The 15,830-nt window shown below is 41.7% G+C and overlaps 1 protein-coding gene across 1 annotated transcript in view; it reads right to left on the bottom strand.

Moving 5' to 3' along the window:
• The window catches only part of LOC124547093 (cytochrome P450 6k1-like), a 165,896-nt gene that overhangs the window by 55,659 nt on the left and 94,407 nt on the right, over nt 1-15,830 (bottom strand). The window contains exon 4 of the mRNA XM_047125084.1: nt 6,754-6,915. Coding sequence (XP_046981040.1) covers nt 6,754-6,915 — 162 coding nt within the window. The remainder of the gene's footprint in view (nt 1-6,753; nt 6,916-15,830) is intronic.

Below are 15,830 nucleotides of genomic sequence, written 5' to 3' on the forward strand. Positions count from 1 at the left end.
GCCCCAACATCGTGCAGCCCGCCTCCAGTGGTGTCGCGACAGGCGTGAATGGAGGGACGAATGGAGACGTGTCGTCTTCAGCGACGAGAGTCGCTTCTGCCTTGGTGCCAATGATGGTCGTATGCGTGTTTGGCGCCGTGCAGGTGAGCGCCACAATCAGGACTGCATACGACCGAGGCACACAGGGCCAACACCCGGCATCATGGTGTGGGGAGCGATCTCCTACACTGGCCGTACACCACTGGTGATCGTCGAGGGGACACTGAATAGTGCACGGTACATCCAAACCGTCATCGAACCCATCGTTCTACCATTCCTAGACCGGCAAGGGAACTTGCTGTTCCAACAGGACAATGCACGTCCGCATGTATCCCGTGCCACCCAACGTGCTCTAGAAGGTGTAAGTCAACTACCCTGGCCAGCAAGGTCTCCGGATCTGTCCCCCATTGAGCATGTTTGGGACTGGATGAAGCGTCGTCTCACGCGGTCTGCACGTCCAGCACGAACGCTGGTCCAGCTGAGGCGCCAGGTGGAAATGGCATGGCAAGCCGTTCCACAGGACTACATCCAGCATCTCTACGATCGTCTCCACGGGAGAATAGCAGCCTGCATTGCTGCGAAAGGTGGATATACACTGTACTAGTGCCGACATTGTGCATGCTCTGTTGCCTGTGTCTATGTGCCTGTGGTTCTGTCAGTGTGATCATGTGATGTATCTGACCCCAGGAATGTGTCAATAAAGTTTCCCCTTCCTGGGACAATGAATTCACGGTGTTCTTATTTCAATTTCCAGGAGTGTATATATATATATATATATATATATATATATATATATATATATATATATATATATGGATTTATGTCGATGTATAATTGGTTTGGTTTGTAAATATTGTTTGTATTTTTACACTGGGTCTGGCCTAGGGAAAACTATGCTATCGAACGATGACATCGATAGGTCGTGTGGAGAACCAAAGTGTTTAGGATCTTTGGTAGTGTTAACTCTGCCGCATGGAGCGCGGGCAGAGCAGAGAGAGGCTGGCTGGACTAGGGCGGTGGAGCAGGTGTGTTGTAAGACGCTCCCGCGAGTTGCCGCGTTTTCGGGGTTTGGCAGCATGTAATTGCGCTCGACTTGCTATGATAGTTTCTGACACGGTGTCGCGGACAGTGTCGAGAAGAAGGCGCGCCAACATCCAGCTTCTGCAACAGCGACGGCCGACAATAAGTGATTGCCGCCACCTCCTCGATCGACGACTTCAAACCTTCCATCAACCAACAAGGAAGACTGAAAGCACATAAAGTTTTAGAACTGTATGGCAGACCTCAGCTTTTCAAACTGTTCCATTTGCATCACAAAAATACAGCAACTTAGCATGAACCTTTGTTGCCCATTGTTCCAATTGCATTACCAAGCAGGGTCCCTTTCTTTTCCGGAATGAACCCGAGATCGTTGAAATTCAAATGCCAGCATTAAAGTATTATCATACCATTTCACTGCTTTAATTTCAAAGTTCAGTTAAAGTATTCATAGCTGGCTACCATAACCAAACAGAATTATATTTACACAAGCACAAATTAAGAGTGCGAGTTTTGTTACCATATTTTAGCTTACCTGTGACTGCAGCTCATCTTGGTACGTACTAAATTTTACTATTGTTAATTGTTCAGAATCATTTAATTCAAGTTCAAAGTTAAATCTCTTATTTCTAAATAGTGTAGATTCAAGTTGCTTTTGAGATGATTGTTGAGGTAGCCCAAGACTAACCTTATGTTATTTAATTTCGTAGTGCCTCTGAAACAAAGTTCGCTATTAATTTCAGTCACTAAATTAACTTTCAATTTTCCGGTTTTATTAATTCTTTTGCTAAATTAAGTCAGAGTGCAGCGAAATATATTACTTCTGACTAACATTCAGTTTACACGCAACACGTGTCAACCTTCAGTTGCCACACTTTTAGTGCTAATTATATGTGCATTAACCTTTCTTTTTCAGTTATTATAGTAGTTGTCCATAGGACTGGCGACCATAATTTTCCCCAAATCTCAAATATCTAATTAACGCCAGTTAATTGTTAATGTAACGACCGCACAATTACTTTCTTTATTAGCTTTCCCCTTTTTCAAAATTAATTTCCATCAATTTCATTTGCATTTTTCCTTTCATTTAGATGTAACCTTTCTCCCTCTTTACCGAAAGATTAACTTCGGTGACGATTGCTTTTCCCAAATTTCCATTAGGTACACATGGTTTAATTTTTCACTGTCACTAAGGTCGATAAATGAGGGGGAGATTACACACTCAGCGCTTTTGAGGTCAATTGAGGAGTTACTCGGCTGATAAGTGGCTGCTCCGGTTACGAAAACTGACAACGGTAGGGAGAGCGGTGTGCTGACCAAATGCCCTTCCATATCCGCATCTAGTGACGCCTATCAGCTGAGAATGACACGGCGGTCGGTCGGCACCGTTGGGCCTTCCGAGCCCTGCTCGGCTTAGGTACTCGAGCTGTTTAGGTACCAGCGTAGTGTCCTAGCATGCGACGGAAGATGTGACAGTGTATGTATGTTGGCAGCGCTATAGACAGCGCTCTGCGCCCTCGGCAAGAGATTCTGTGGTTGGACGGACTAGCAGTTAGCGAGTGGGTAGAGCAGTGTGTGAACACGTTTTTCTTAGTGGAGACTCTGAGTTGGTGGGACACGCATTGTAAAGTGAGATGAAATGTCTTATAAGAAAATATGCAGGGAAAGGTATGATAATGGATGTATGGTTCATAATGTTTGGTTAGTGGAATTATTGACAGCTATATAATTTTTGGAACTGGATGTCACATGAATAAGGTAAAATTTTGCAAATACATTGTTTGCTCTACAACAAAATCTTTCTTTCGCTAACCATATGCCTCTTAGCAGTTAGTCTATAGTAATTATAATCTCTTTATTTAGCTGGCTGTTGTTGCTACTCGCTGTAATTGCTGTAGTTCGTGTTATGAAGATTTTCTGTGAGGTAAGTGACTTATAAAAAAGAATGGGGTTTCCACTATCCGGTTCGTCATCGAGTTTAGATAATTAACAGAGTTGGAGGTAGTTTCATATTTATTTATTTCATATTTTTTGGATTTATATTATTGTTAGGATTTCTTGCAATTCAGGGCTATTCTTTTGTGTTAATTAATGGAAGTCATGTTGTCAATATATAGCAGTCAGATTGCGTTGGGCTTGTATATGGTGAGTAATAAATGAATAGGTTAAGATTGAGTTGTCTTTGTCAGGGAAAATTGTGTTGGTCAGTGCTTAAAAAAATTAAAGAGTTAGTTTCAACAGATTTATCTAACAATGGATCAGGCACGGAAGGGCGGCTATTCAAAAACTACATCCGATGCTTTGTCCCTCAAAAACGGGTTTAAATGTTAAAGTGCGATTACACAAACCCATTGTGGAACCAATAACAAGTTATGGGAATGGGTTTTGGTAATTCATAGAAAGAAGAGCATGTAGAAACAAGAAAATAAGAGAAACGACGCAGACCCATTACAGTATTACGGACAGAATAGAAGAAAGTCAGCTAGGATCATTAGGGCATGAATGGTTCAAATCTTATATCTCTGGCAGGAAACAAAGGGTCTTATTAGGAAAGAGACATGTATCAAGCTATCAGGCATCATCCAACTGGGAACTAATTACATGTGGGGTCCCACAAGGTTCCATTTTAGGGCCCTTACTTTTTCTTGTGTATATCAATGACCTTTCATTAGTAACATTACCAGATCCCAAGTTCGTTTTGTTTGCTGATGATACAAACGTTGCAATAAATAGCTAATCAAGTGTAGTCTTACAAAGATCAGCTAATAAAATATTTGTGGACATTAATCACTGGTTCCTAGCCAATTCTTTGTCACTAAACTTTGAAAAAACACCTACATGCAGTTCATAACTTGTAAGGGGTGTCCCACGAGTTTATGCCTAACATACGATGACAAGCAGATAGAAGAAGTTGACAGTGTTAAATTCTTGGGATTACAGCTTGATAACAAATTGAACTGGGAGGAGCACACCACAGAACTGCTGAAGCGTCTTAACAAATCTCTACTTGCAATGCGAATTGTGTCAGACATAGGGGATATAAAAACGAAAAATCTGGCATACTATGCTTACTTTCATTCCATAATGTCATATGGGATTATTTTTTGGGGTGATTCATCAAGCCAAGCTAAAGTCTTCTGGCCACAAAAACGTGTAGTAAGAGTTGTATGTGGTGTGAAGTCAAGAACATCCTGCAGAAGCCTGTTTAGGGAACTAGGGATACTAACTACTGCTTCCCAATATATTTATTCCTTAATGAAATTTGTCATTAAAAGTATATCACTTTTTCAAACCAACAGCTCAATTCATGGAATCAATACTAGAAATAAGAATAATCTTCACAAGGATTTAAAGTCACTTATTCTTGTACAAAAAGGTGTGCATTATTCAGGAACACACATTTTCAATAACTTGCCAGCAGCCACAAAAAGCTTAACAATCAAAGAAATTCAGTTTAAGAGAAGCCTAAAGGATTTATTGGTGGCCAACTCCTACTCCATTGATGAAGTTCTCAGTAAAACCAACTAATATAACTTCTGCACAATTTCAGTGCATTAATGTGTTCATTGTAAATATGTGTGTGTGTGTGTGTGTGTGTGTGTGTGTGTGTGTGTGTTGTGAGTAGGCTGTTTAGGTTTTTTTATTGGTAACGCCACCTCTGTATGAAAATCACTGGCTGTGCTGTGTGCAGTCTGTGGCTGCTTTGCATTGTTGTAATACTCGCCATTGTAGTGTTGGGCAGCGGCAGCTGGATGTGAACAGCGCGTAGCGTTGCGCAGTTGGAGGTGAGCCGCCAGCAGTGGTGGATGTGGGGAGAGAGATGGCGGAGTTTTGTAATTTTTCATGAACTGCTATATTTATATATGATGATATCAAGGTAAATACATTGTTTGTTCTCTATTAATATCTTTCATTTGCTAACTATCCCTATCAGTAGTTAGTGCCTTCCATAGTTTGAATCTTTTATTTAGCTGGCAGTAGTGGCGCTCGCTGTATTGCAGTAGCTTGAGCAGCGAAGAATTTTGTGAGGTAAGTGATTTGTGAAAGGTATAGTTTAATGTTAGTCAGGGCCATTCTTTTGTAGGGAATTTTGAAAGTCAGATTGCGTTGCGCTAACAAAATATTGTGTGTCAGTTTAAGCACAGTCATGTATAATTCTTCAAAGGGGACGTTTCAGTGTGTGTGTGTGTGTGTGTGTGTGTGTGTGTGTAAGTACAATCTAACTTCTGCACTATTTCTGTGCAGTAATGTGTTCATTGTATTATAGTAGTTGTATTACACGTTTATTAGCTAATAAATAAACAAAAAAAACTTTTTTATTTTAAATTCAGTGTATTAGTATTTGTAAAATGACTCTTTCATATAGTGTTCATTAAAAAATGACGATCATTCCACTTGGGACCTGTGGGATGGTACATTAGCTTATTTGCTTAATTGCAAATATTTGTCATGTATTGTTGTTTTTCTGACATGTTCTACATCCTGGAGAACCTCCTCACTATGGATCAATCGGAATGAAAGCAAATCTAATCTAATCTAAGCTGTCAAAAGAATTGAAAAAGACCGGTGGGCAGAGAGAGTACTTTCATGCAATCTCTTAGAAGCAAAGGAAGAGGAATATTACGAAAAGATTGGCTAAGGGCAATCCAAGAGGCGACAAAGAAAAGAGGATTAGCAAAGAATAGCGAGATCGAGGCGTCTGGCAACAGAGATGCGGGATGTGGCGCAAGCTTTAGGATCCACACGACAAGAAGAAGATATTTTAGCTCTTCTGTCCCCGTATCAGCCGTATTATATGATTTACATGCAAACAGAACCGGCAGTCTGTGATGGATTCCCGGGAGTCTGTGATGGACTTCGATTTTTATTTTGATGCACTGAATCTGCCACAAAATTTAACGCAATTTGTGATTGTACAAAAGCTCATTTGAATTAAAATACATCTTTTAGTACGATCAATAGGTTGACTGACGCCATAACAACGACATCACAAGCAGCCATTGCTAAAGGACGAGGCAGGGTGTCAGCAGGGTCAATCCTAGAGGTTTGTCACACAGCTACAGATGTGTGTCATTTGAGACGGCAATTTATTTTCATTACGAATACTGGGGTTGTGGCAAGACAATGGCAGCCATACTGAAGCGGTTCTGATATATGTTTCATTTGAAGTGGAAGCTGAAAACAAACAAACATTCGGCAAGGATTTTGTTTGTTATTCAGAACCCAATATCACCTCAGATATCAAATGAAACTTTTGGATTTCTAACTCTGGATAAAACTACAATTATGATAAATATATGCAAGGGAGTTTTGGATCTGGGTATATTACTAGCATGTGCTGGTTTAAATTCCAAACAGTAGAGTATGCAGTTACTCTTTTCACGGTAGAAAAGTATGATGCCGCTTTGCAAAGATGCATTACAATCTGAAAACCAATGGTCAGCGATGATTTGGAGGATCTAAGCAGAGAGGGAAAGTTATCATTGACAGAAATATAAATATTGGTGGCCTATGCTGATGCGCCACAAAAGATCGAAATCTTCGAGATCCGAAGAAGCGATTCTTGCTGTTTGGACTACGCTAGAGTGAAGAGGGATATGTAATTTCTGCAGTCCCTCCGGGTAGAGCCTGCCAGAAGCGCTCTGGAGCTCTTGAGTTGTGCTGTTCGCGGCTCACCTCCTTAATGTCCAGCTCGACGGTGCCCTGGGCGGACAGCTTTGAGCGCAGGTAGTGGAGCATCTGCTGGTCGCAGCTCACCACCAGCGGGAACATGGCGCGCATCTTGCCCGACGTGAATGTCGGCGATAGCTTCGCCCGCAGGAATTTCCACTCGGGACCCTGGAACGCAAGCACACGTGTCTAGTCTGGTCTGCATCTCTTGTTACGAACAAAACCGTAGGATTCACAACCTGCGCAGCTTCTCCAACTCAGTTTTCTCAAGAGACTCATATCTCTCTATTAAAAATCATATACTGTTTTGAGTCATTACTTAACAAATCTATATTGTTATCACCTCGAAAGACAACATCAAAATACCTTAAATTAATGCGAAACATCAAAATACTTTATACACTACTGGCCATTAAAATTGCTACACTACGAAGATGACGCGCTACAGACGCGAAATTTAGCCGACAGGAAGAAGATGCTGTGATATGCAAATGATTAGTTTTTCAGAGCATTCACACAAGGTTGGCGCCGGTGGTGACACCTACAACGTGCTGACATGAGGAAAGTTTCCAACCGCTCTCTCATACACAAACGGCAGTTGACCGACGTTGCCTGGTGAAACGTTGTTATGATGCCTTGTGTAAGGAGGAGAAATGCGTACCATCACGTTTCCGACTTAGATAAAGGTCGGACTGTAGCCTATCGCGATTGCGGTTTATCGTATCGCGACATTGCTGCTCGCGTAGCTGGAGATCCAATGACTGTTAGCAGAATATGGAATCGGTGCGTTCAGGAGGGAAATACGGACGCCGTGCTGGATCCCAATGGTCACGTATCACTAGCGTCTTATCCGCATGGCGGTAACGGATCGTGCAGCCACGCCTCGATCCCCGAGTCAACAGATGGCGACGTTTGCAAGACAACAACCATCTGCACGAACAGTTCGACGACGTTTGCAGCAGCATGGACTATCAGCACGGCGACCATGGCTACGGGTACCTTTGACGCTGCATAACAGACAGGAGCGCCTGCGATGGTGTACTCAACGACGAACGTGGGAGCACGAATGGCAAAACGTCATTTTTTCGGATGAATCCAGGTTCTGTTTACAGCATCATGATGGTCGCATCCGTGTTTGGCGACATAGCGGTGAACGCACATTGGAAGCGTGTATTCGTCATAGCCATACTGGCGTATCACCCGGCGTGATGGTATGGGGTGGCATTGGTTACACGTCTTGGTCACATCTTGTTCGCATTTACTGCACTTGGAACAGTGGACGTCACATTTCAGATGTGTTACGACCCGTGGCTCTACCCTTCATTCGATCCCTGCGAAACCCTACATTTGAGCAGGATAATGCACGACCGCATGTTTTAGGTCCTGTACGAGCCTTTCTGGATACAGAAAATGTTCGATTGCTGCCCTGGCCTGCACATTCTCCAGATCTCTCATCAATTGAAAACGTCTGGTCAATGGTGGCCGAGCAACTGGCTCGTCACAATACGCCAGACACTAATGAACTGTGGTATCGCGTCGAAGCTGCATGGACAGCTGTACCTGTACACGCCATCCAAGCTCTGCTTGAATCAATGCCCAGGCGTATCAAGGTCGTTATTACGGCCAGAGGTGGTTGTTGTGGGTCCTGATTTCTCAGGATCTATGCACCCAAATTGCGCGAAAATGTAATCACATGTCAGTTCTAGTATAATATATTTGTCCAATGAATACCTGTTTATCATCTGCATTTCTTCTTGGTGTAGCAATTTTAATGGCCAGTAGTGTATTAATAAGATTAACTGTTTTTGTTAGAAAAAGAAAAGGGAAAGAGTCGTGCTGAGCAGGACTGAATAAGGGAGAGTTAGTGCTCAGATGAATATATGAAGCGAATTTTGAAGAAGCAGGGTAAAATATATGAATCAGGAGAAGAGATTACATTCGGCGACTAAATAGTGCACCATGTGAATTGGGAACGTACTAGATGCCACCTGAGCTAGTTACAAAAAATGAAGGATACTTCGTTGCAAAGTTTGTTTACTGTTACTCTTAATGACTAATTCACCTTTTTATGAAAATTCTTCTTCTTCTTCTGACACCGCAGGGTTAGGCCTAGCGCCTGTTCCGGTCTCGCCACACCTTCCTCGATCTTCCCACACTTATCTTATTCTGTGGTTTATAATCAGTTGATAGTTTAGGAGGGCTTTGTGTTCTCTCCATTTTTCTTTGTATTGGATTGCCTTTTGCGTTATTGGTTGGATTCCTAATTCGTTCCTTATTACTTCGTTTCTAATTTTGTCTTCCCTAGTACACCTTTTACAGACCTTAGAGGTTTCAATTCAGATGCTTCTGGTTGCCGTAAATCTTTTTTTCTCAGCGTCCAACTTTGTGCCTCATATAATAAAACAGGAATTGCCATGGCTCTATACACTTTTGTTTGCGTACCTTTATTTATTCTGTTAAAATCAGAGGTGTCAGTTTCTTGAAACTAACCAGGGTTCTAAACATATTACATTTTGTTCACACTTGCGATACAACACGCAAAGAAGACACACTTAAATGGAAAATAGTCTTCACTGTGGACTATGTCTTCTTACTCCCGTCACTAAAGAACAGATTTATTGCCGAGTTTGGCAACAATTTCTTTTTCTCGCATGCTCGTTTGGATCTTTTTCCACATTGATGTTTTGAGCAGCGTTGAGTTACTTTTATCTAGTACGTTATTTTTGAGCCAGTTGTGACGATGTACCTGATACTTGGTGATGGGACATCAGATTGCTTTCAACAACCGAGTGGCCTGTCGAGCGTTTTTGTTGTTCAGTCAGTTTTTTCAGTCGAATGAAACAACCAGATGTTTTCACCGGCCCACGCCAGCACTATGAACGTTTTATCTCGCTCTCCGGGTTTAGGTGATTTTACTTACGTAGTTCTTCACGTCTTTCGGTTGGAGACAAATATTGTATCTTATTTCAACGTGATCAAAACGTACACTCTTAAAAATGAAGTATTTTCAAAATTAATGTTTTTATTCACTTAAAGACAAAATTTTTATACTTGTGGCATTAAATATGGAATTTTGATTGGTTTTAAAAGATTTATAACTGGTACTGCATTATAAATTTATATTTAAATAAGTAAACAATTACCTTTTGATTTAAATTTGCTTAAGCTCTGTCTCTTTTTCTTCCCGCTAGCTTGCTCCCATCACCGATGTTTCTATTTCGGTAAATATTGAGGTTGTAACGCCGGAAATGCATATCCTCCTATTTCCATCTATTGTACTATTATTTTTTTTCCTTGTTTTGTTACCTCAATATATGACATTTCTGTCTCTTTATATATTGTAATTGTTTTACTGTTTGTATATATATATATTTATGCACTCATGTCGATGTATAATTGGTTTGTTTCGTAAATATTATTTGTATTTTTACGCTGGGTCTTGCCTAGGGAAAACTGCTATCGAACGATTACATCGATGGGTCGTGTGAAGAATCAAAGTGTGTAGGATCTTTGGTAGTGTTAACTCTGCCGCGTGGAGCGCGGGCAGAGAGAGTCTGGCTGGAGTAGCGAGTGGAGCAGGTGTGTTGTGTGATGCTCCCGCGAGTTGCCGCGCTTTCGGGATTTGGCAGCCATAATTGCGCTCGACTCGCGATGATAGTTTCTGACATGGTGTCGCGGACGGGAAGCATTAGCTGGCGCACATCAAGAGCCCGTTTCGCGTGGTGACCGTGTCGAGAAGAAGGCGCGCCAACATCCAGCTTCTGCAACAGCGACGGCCGACAATCAGTGACTGTCGCCACCTCCTCGATCGACGGCTTCAAACCTTCAATCAACCCACAAGGAAGACTAAAAGCACGTAAAGTTTCAGAACTGTATGGCAGACCTCAGCTTTTCAAATTGTTCCATTTGCCTCGCAAAATTACAGCAACTTAGCATGAACCTTTGTTGCTCATTGTCCCAATTGCATTGCCAAGCAGGGTCCCTTCCTTTTCCGAAATGAGCCCGAAGGTCGTTGAAATTCAAACGCCAGCATCATTCGATTTCACTGCTTTAATTTCAAAGTTCAGCTGGCTACAATATTTAGATTGCACAAGCACAAATTAAGAGTGCGAGTTTTGTTACCGTATTTTAGTTACCTGTGACTGCAGCTCAGCTTGGTATGTACTAAATTTTACTATTGTTAATTGTTCAGAATCATTTAATTCAAGTTCAAAGTTAATTCTCTTATTTCTAAATTGCGTAGATTCAAGTAGCTTTTGAAATGATTGTTGAGGTAGTCCAAGACTAACCTTATTTTACTGAATGTCGATGTGCTTCAGAAAGAAAGCTCACTATTAACTTCAGTCACTAAATTACCTTTCGATTTTCCAGTTTTATTAATTCTTTTGCTAAATTAAGTCAGAGTGTAGCGAAATTTATTACTTCTGACAAACTTTCAGTTTTCACACTACACGTGTCAACCTTCAGTTGCCACGCTTCTAGTGCTAATTATATGTGTAATTACCTTTCTTTTTCAGTTACTATAGTAATTGTCCTTAGGACTGGCGACCGTAATTTCCCCCAAATCTCAAATATCTAATTCCCGCTAGTTAATTGTTAACGTAACGACCGCACATTTACTTTCTTCATTAACTTTACCCCTATTCAAAATTAATTTCCTCCAGTTTCATTTGCATTTTTCCTTTCATTTAGATGTAACCCTTTCCTCCCTCTTTACCGACAGATTAACTTCGGTGACGATTGCTTTTCCCAAATTTCCATTAGGTACACGCGGTTCAATTTTTCATTGTCATTAAGGTCGATAAGTGAGGGGGAGGTTACACGTGGCGACCTGGTGACAGGACAATCTTCAAATTTGAGGTTGTTCTGGACACGAATTTTGCATTGTACAAATCTCGTAACAAAGTACTGGTTACGAAATAGTCGATACGTCAGCGAGAATAAGTAGTGGGAGTAATCCTAATTATATTTGAGATTTGGCATTTATATTGAAGATTATTAAAATGAGTGAAGGCAACAATTGCCAAAATTTGGTAGACTTGGATACGGAACAATCGGTCGAACAGTGGGAAACGCGCACCGCGGTACCCATTGTTCAGGGGCAGGCGGCTAGCATGAAAGACGCGACCGCCGAAACGCAACAAAGAGCAGAAATGGAGCTCCAAACTTTAGAAAATGTTTCGGAATCGGAAGCGAAAATCAAATCTGAATCCCTTGATGGCGAATACGGGGGGAAAATTAAAGAGGAAGCCGCTGCGGAAGTAAAACCGGTAGTTTCCGGGAATTTAACTGATTTATTGAATGTTTTGATTAACGAAATCGAGAGTCAATCGGTCAAGCAAGAAGATCAGGCTGCCAAGCAAGAAGCTCAGTCTGAAAAATTTGAACGGATGCTAGACAATCAGAACAAAGCTATTAACGTTGTTATAAACAATGTTGGAGTTGTTAACACAAAAGTTGATAAAATCAAAGAAGATATTGTTGTAATTAATACCGAAATCGGTAATCTTAAACAGGAAATGATAGGCGTTCAGGCGGAAATTGCGAGCATAAATACTCGTTTTAATTCTGAAATTAGCAGAATCGAGAAAAGTGTAGGAGAATCAGTTGCTCCGATCATCGAGAATAAGGTGACGGAACAAATTCAATTAGTGAAAAAAGAGGATCAAAAGAAGGTGGAAACTTTAAAGGCTTTAGTATCCGAAGTAGATACCAAAGTGACGAAGCAGGCTAATACCTGCGAAGAGAAAAAAAGGGAAGTAGAAACGCTTGCGACAACCACTTGCCAAGTAATTACGAGAGTGTCGGAATTAGAAAGAAACTTGACGAAAAACAGAGCTATGTGCCAATCTATGCACATAGTTCGGAATTGTTGACGAAAGAGGAGCGGTTCGACCCCTTGAAAAAAGGCGGTATACACGCGACGGATTTCATTAAGAATTGTGAAAGAGTTTTACCCAGATCATGGACTGATGAGAGAAAAATTAATGCGATTATTGATGTGTTGGCTGGTGATGCCAAGCGTGGGGCTTAAACCTCAACATTACGAACCTGACTTTTGACGAGTTTAAAAATTTGTTTCTGGCTGAATACTGGTCAGAGCAAAAACAGCAAAGTGTCTGGCGCGAATTTGTCGTATCGAGGCCTTTCGATGCGAATTCGCGCGGTTCGATGAAGGAGTTTTGTGAGGGCTGGATCCGCAAGTTGGATTATTTGCGTGATCGCCGCACGGAATCCGAAATAGTCTGGGAACTCTACATGAAGCTTCCAGATGATACAAAACGCTACGTAGGAAGCAATTACAAGTCAATCAATGATTTCCTGCAAAGAGTTGAGGACGAGGACAATTGGCGCAATAATCGCGACAGTGGTAGAGGCCGTGGTAACAACAACGGGAACCACAACAACCACAACAACGATAACCATGGGAATAATGCATACCGCAACCATGGCAGCAATAACAATAATGGTTCGGATCGTAATAACAATCGGTACAATGCAAATAATAACAGGAATGACGGAAACCAGTATCATACTAACGTGATACGGGCTTCACAGAATAGTAATAACGCCAGAGGGTGTGATCAGCCGCCTCAGCAGCATCCGGGGACCGTATCTGCTGGGACGAGGCAGGGAAACCATTAGCCGCGCCGGTGAGGGGCCGACCAGGCGTGGAGAAATTTTGGCGGCCCAATAACAGGAGAAAACCCAGGTGTCGTCGTTATGAAAATTCCGTGTGGAATAATCAACGGCGGGAGAGTGTGCCAGTGTTAGGAGAAAGGAGTGCGCCCACAAGTAGTAGATCAACTGTATACACGGCAGTAGAAAATACATTCACTGTCAGTGAGAACAATTTAAGTAGTGTTCCGGAAATCGATTATAAAGGGGCAGCTGTAATACCCACAGCGGAACTGGAGATTGAGTTTAAGAATGATTCGCAATTGTTGAGAGAAGATCAGATGTCGGATAACACGTCCGTCATTGAGCGAGGGGATGCAGAGAGGGATGAGGTCTGGTTAAGGCAGTTCGGTCGCTTATACGACGAACTAAGAGATTATAGGGGCCTGTACGGGAGAAGCATTTATGGAGAGCGCGGGCAGAATTTGCCGCGTCTCGTCCCACAGGAAGATAGTATTTGTGAAGTGATGGAAAGTTCTGGCCCTAACCGGCAGACTTTACCAGAAATAGTTGATGTTAATGGGGAGCACGAGCAAGATTCGTCGTGTTTCGTGCCGCAAGAGTTGGATGTTGAAGTAGTAACGGAGAGTTCTGGCCCTAACCGGCAGACTTTACCGAAAGTTATTGTGGTAGAAGTAGCCGACCCATCCGACGCAAACCTCCAGTTTAAACGTTGCGAGAGTATTAAGGAGAAAGATTACGAAAATTTTAGTGATAGCCAGACACGATTGGTAGAAAAGCACATAGATTACAGCGTGCATGAGGTTAGAGCTGACATTATACAGTCAGACGATAACAGTGTGGGTTGCGCAGATCTAGAGGAAGTAATTGCAGATACTACTGGGCACATTTCTCCAGGTAGATTGGCAGATGAGATCAATCTGACTAAAGAGGAATCAACGAAGGTGACAATTAGTGAATTGATAGCAATGCAACACTCACTAGTTGACGAGTTACAGGAAAAGGTTTCGGTATTGGAAGCGAAGCTACAGACTAAGCCTCAGGACAGACGTGCTGAAATTAAAACTGTATGTGAACAGAGGCTGAAAAAGCCGCCAGATAAACCGGATTTAGGATCAAAGCCGGATGGTTTTTTCTGGAATGACCTGGATATAGACGAGGATTTACTGTGGGAAAATAAAGAAACCGTCGAGGACAAGTGTAGACAGATAGTAGTGTCTGTTAATATGCACGACCTACAACTTAACGTGTTGATTGACACCGGTGCAGAATTGAGTGCTGTATCTGGGAAAATATTTGAGTTACTGAAAGACAGACCTGGCATCGTAGTTATGCCAGTAACAGGAGTGAAAATTATCGGTGCTACTGGGAAGGCCAGTAAACCGGTCACAAAACAGATTTTTGTCAACTTCGAGATATGTGGGGCACGATTTGAACAAGAGTTTGTCGTCGTGCCAGACTTAACTACGGAAGTAATTATCGGGTTAGATTGGCTATTAAAGTACCGTGCAGTGATTAACTGCGAAAGCAAAACTTTGACATGTGTGTCACTAGATAAAACAATGGTAGTTGGTTTTGACGAGGCAGGGGACGGTGTGCATAGGCAATACCAGCCTATACACATTGTTAACTGGCCGGATGACATTGACGTAGGAATGAGTTTAAACTGCCGTAACATGAGGAATTTCGGCATTGACAAAAGTGTGGAAAGTGAATTGGAAGAGATAATCAAATTCCCTCCACGGATTAACATTAGTATTGGTGTGAAGAAGGATCGTTTGCGGGAAGTAATGAAGCTAAAAGCCGATGCTCGCATACGTCGTCATGACGCTAAAGTGCGTTTTGCTAAGTTTGCTTGTAAAAGCTCATGAGAAATCGAGCGAGATAGACAATGAAATCTCTAAATTTAAGTTTGTTTATAATGGACCATATAAAGTCATTGGTATACCTCACACAAATGCTTATTGCTTAGAGTATCCAAGCTCTGGAAAGCTATTAGGTATACGGAACATTGTAGACCTGAAATTGTACCAACCAAGGATTGATTAGTACCACACATAGGGTAATTTGTACAGTATGTAGATATAGAGTGTAAGATTTAAGGATGTGCCATGTGGCGATGCTTTTGCCTGACCTAGAGGTCATTAAAGAAGTTGTGATTAATAAGAAATTTATGTTGATTAAATGATTTAAGAGTTACTGAATATTAATCAATTTAAAAATCCAAGCTGCTAATTTAAGTTTTCAGCTGAGTCACAGTAGATTAAGCAATGTAAATATGATTTTGTAACTAGCTGTAAGATTCCACGAATATGTGTTTTACTAGTCATTGCCGATGTACTTAGACGCTGTTTTAAGTTTCAGGCTAGTACATGCGTGTGATGATGGACAGTGTCGAGTTATCCACTGTGATATTGTTAATGGACTCCTTGAGATTACTCGGG

Source organism: Schistocerca americana, chromosome 1 (genome assembly GCF_021461395.2).
Source record: "Schistocerca americana isolate TAMUIC-IGC-003095 chromosome 1, iqSchAmer2.1, whole genome shotgun sequence".
NCBI lineage: Eukaryota > Metazoa > Arthropoda > Insecta > Orthoptera > Acrididae > Schistocerca > Schistocerca americana.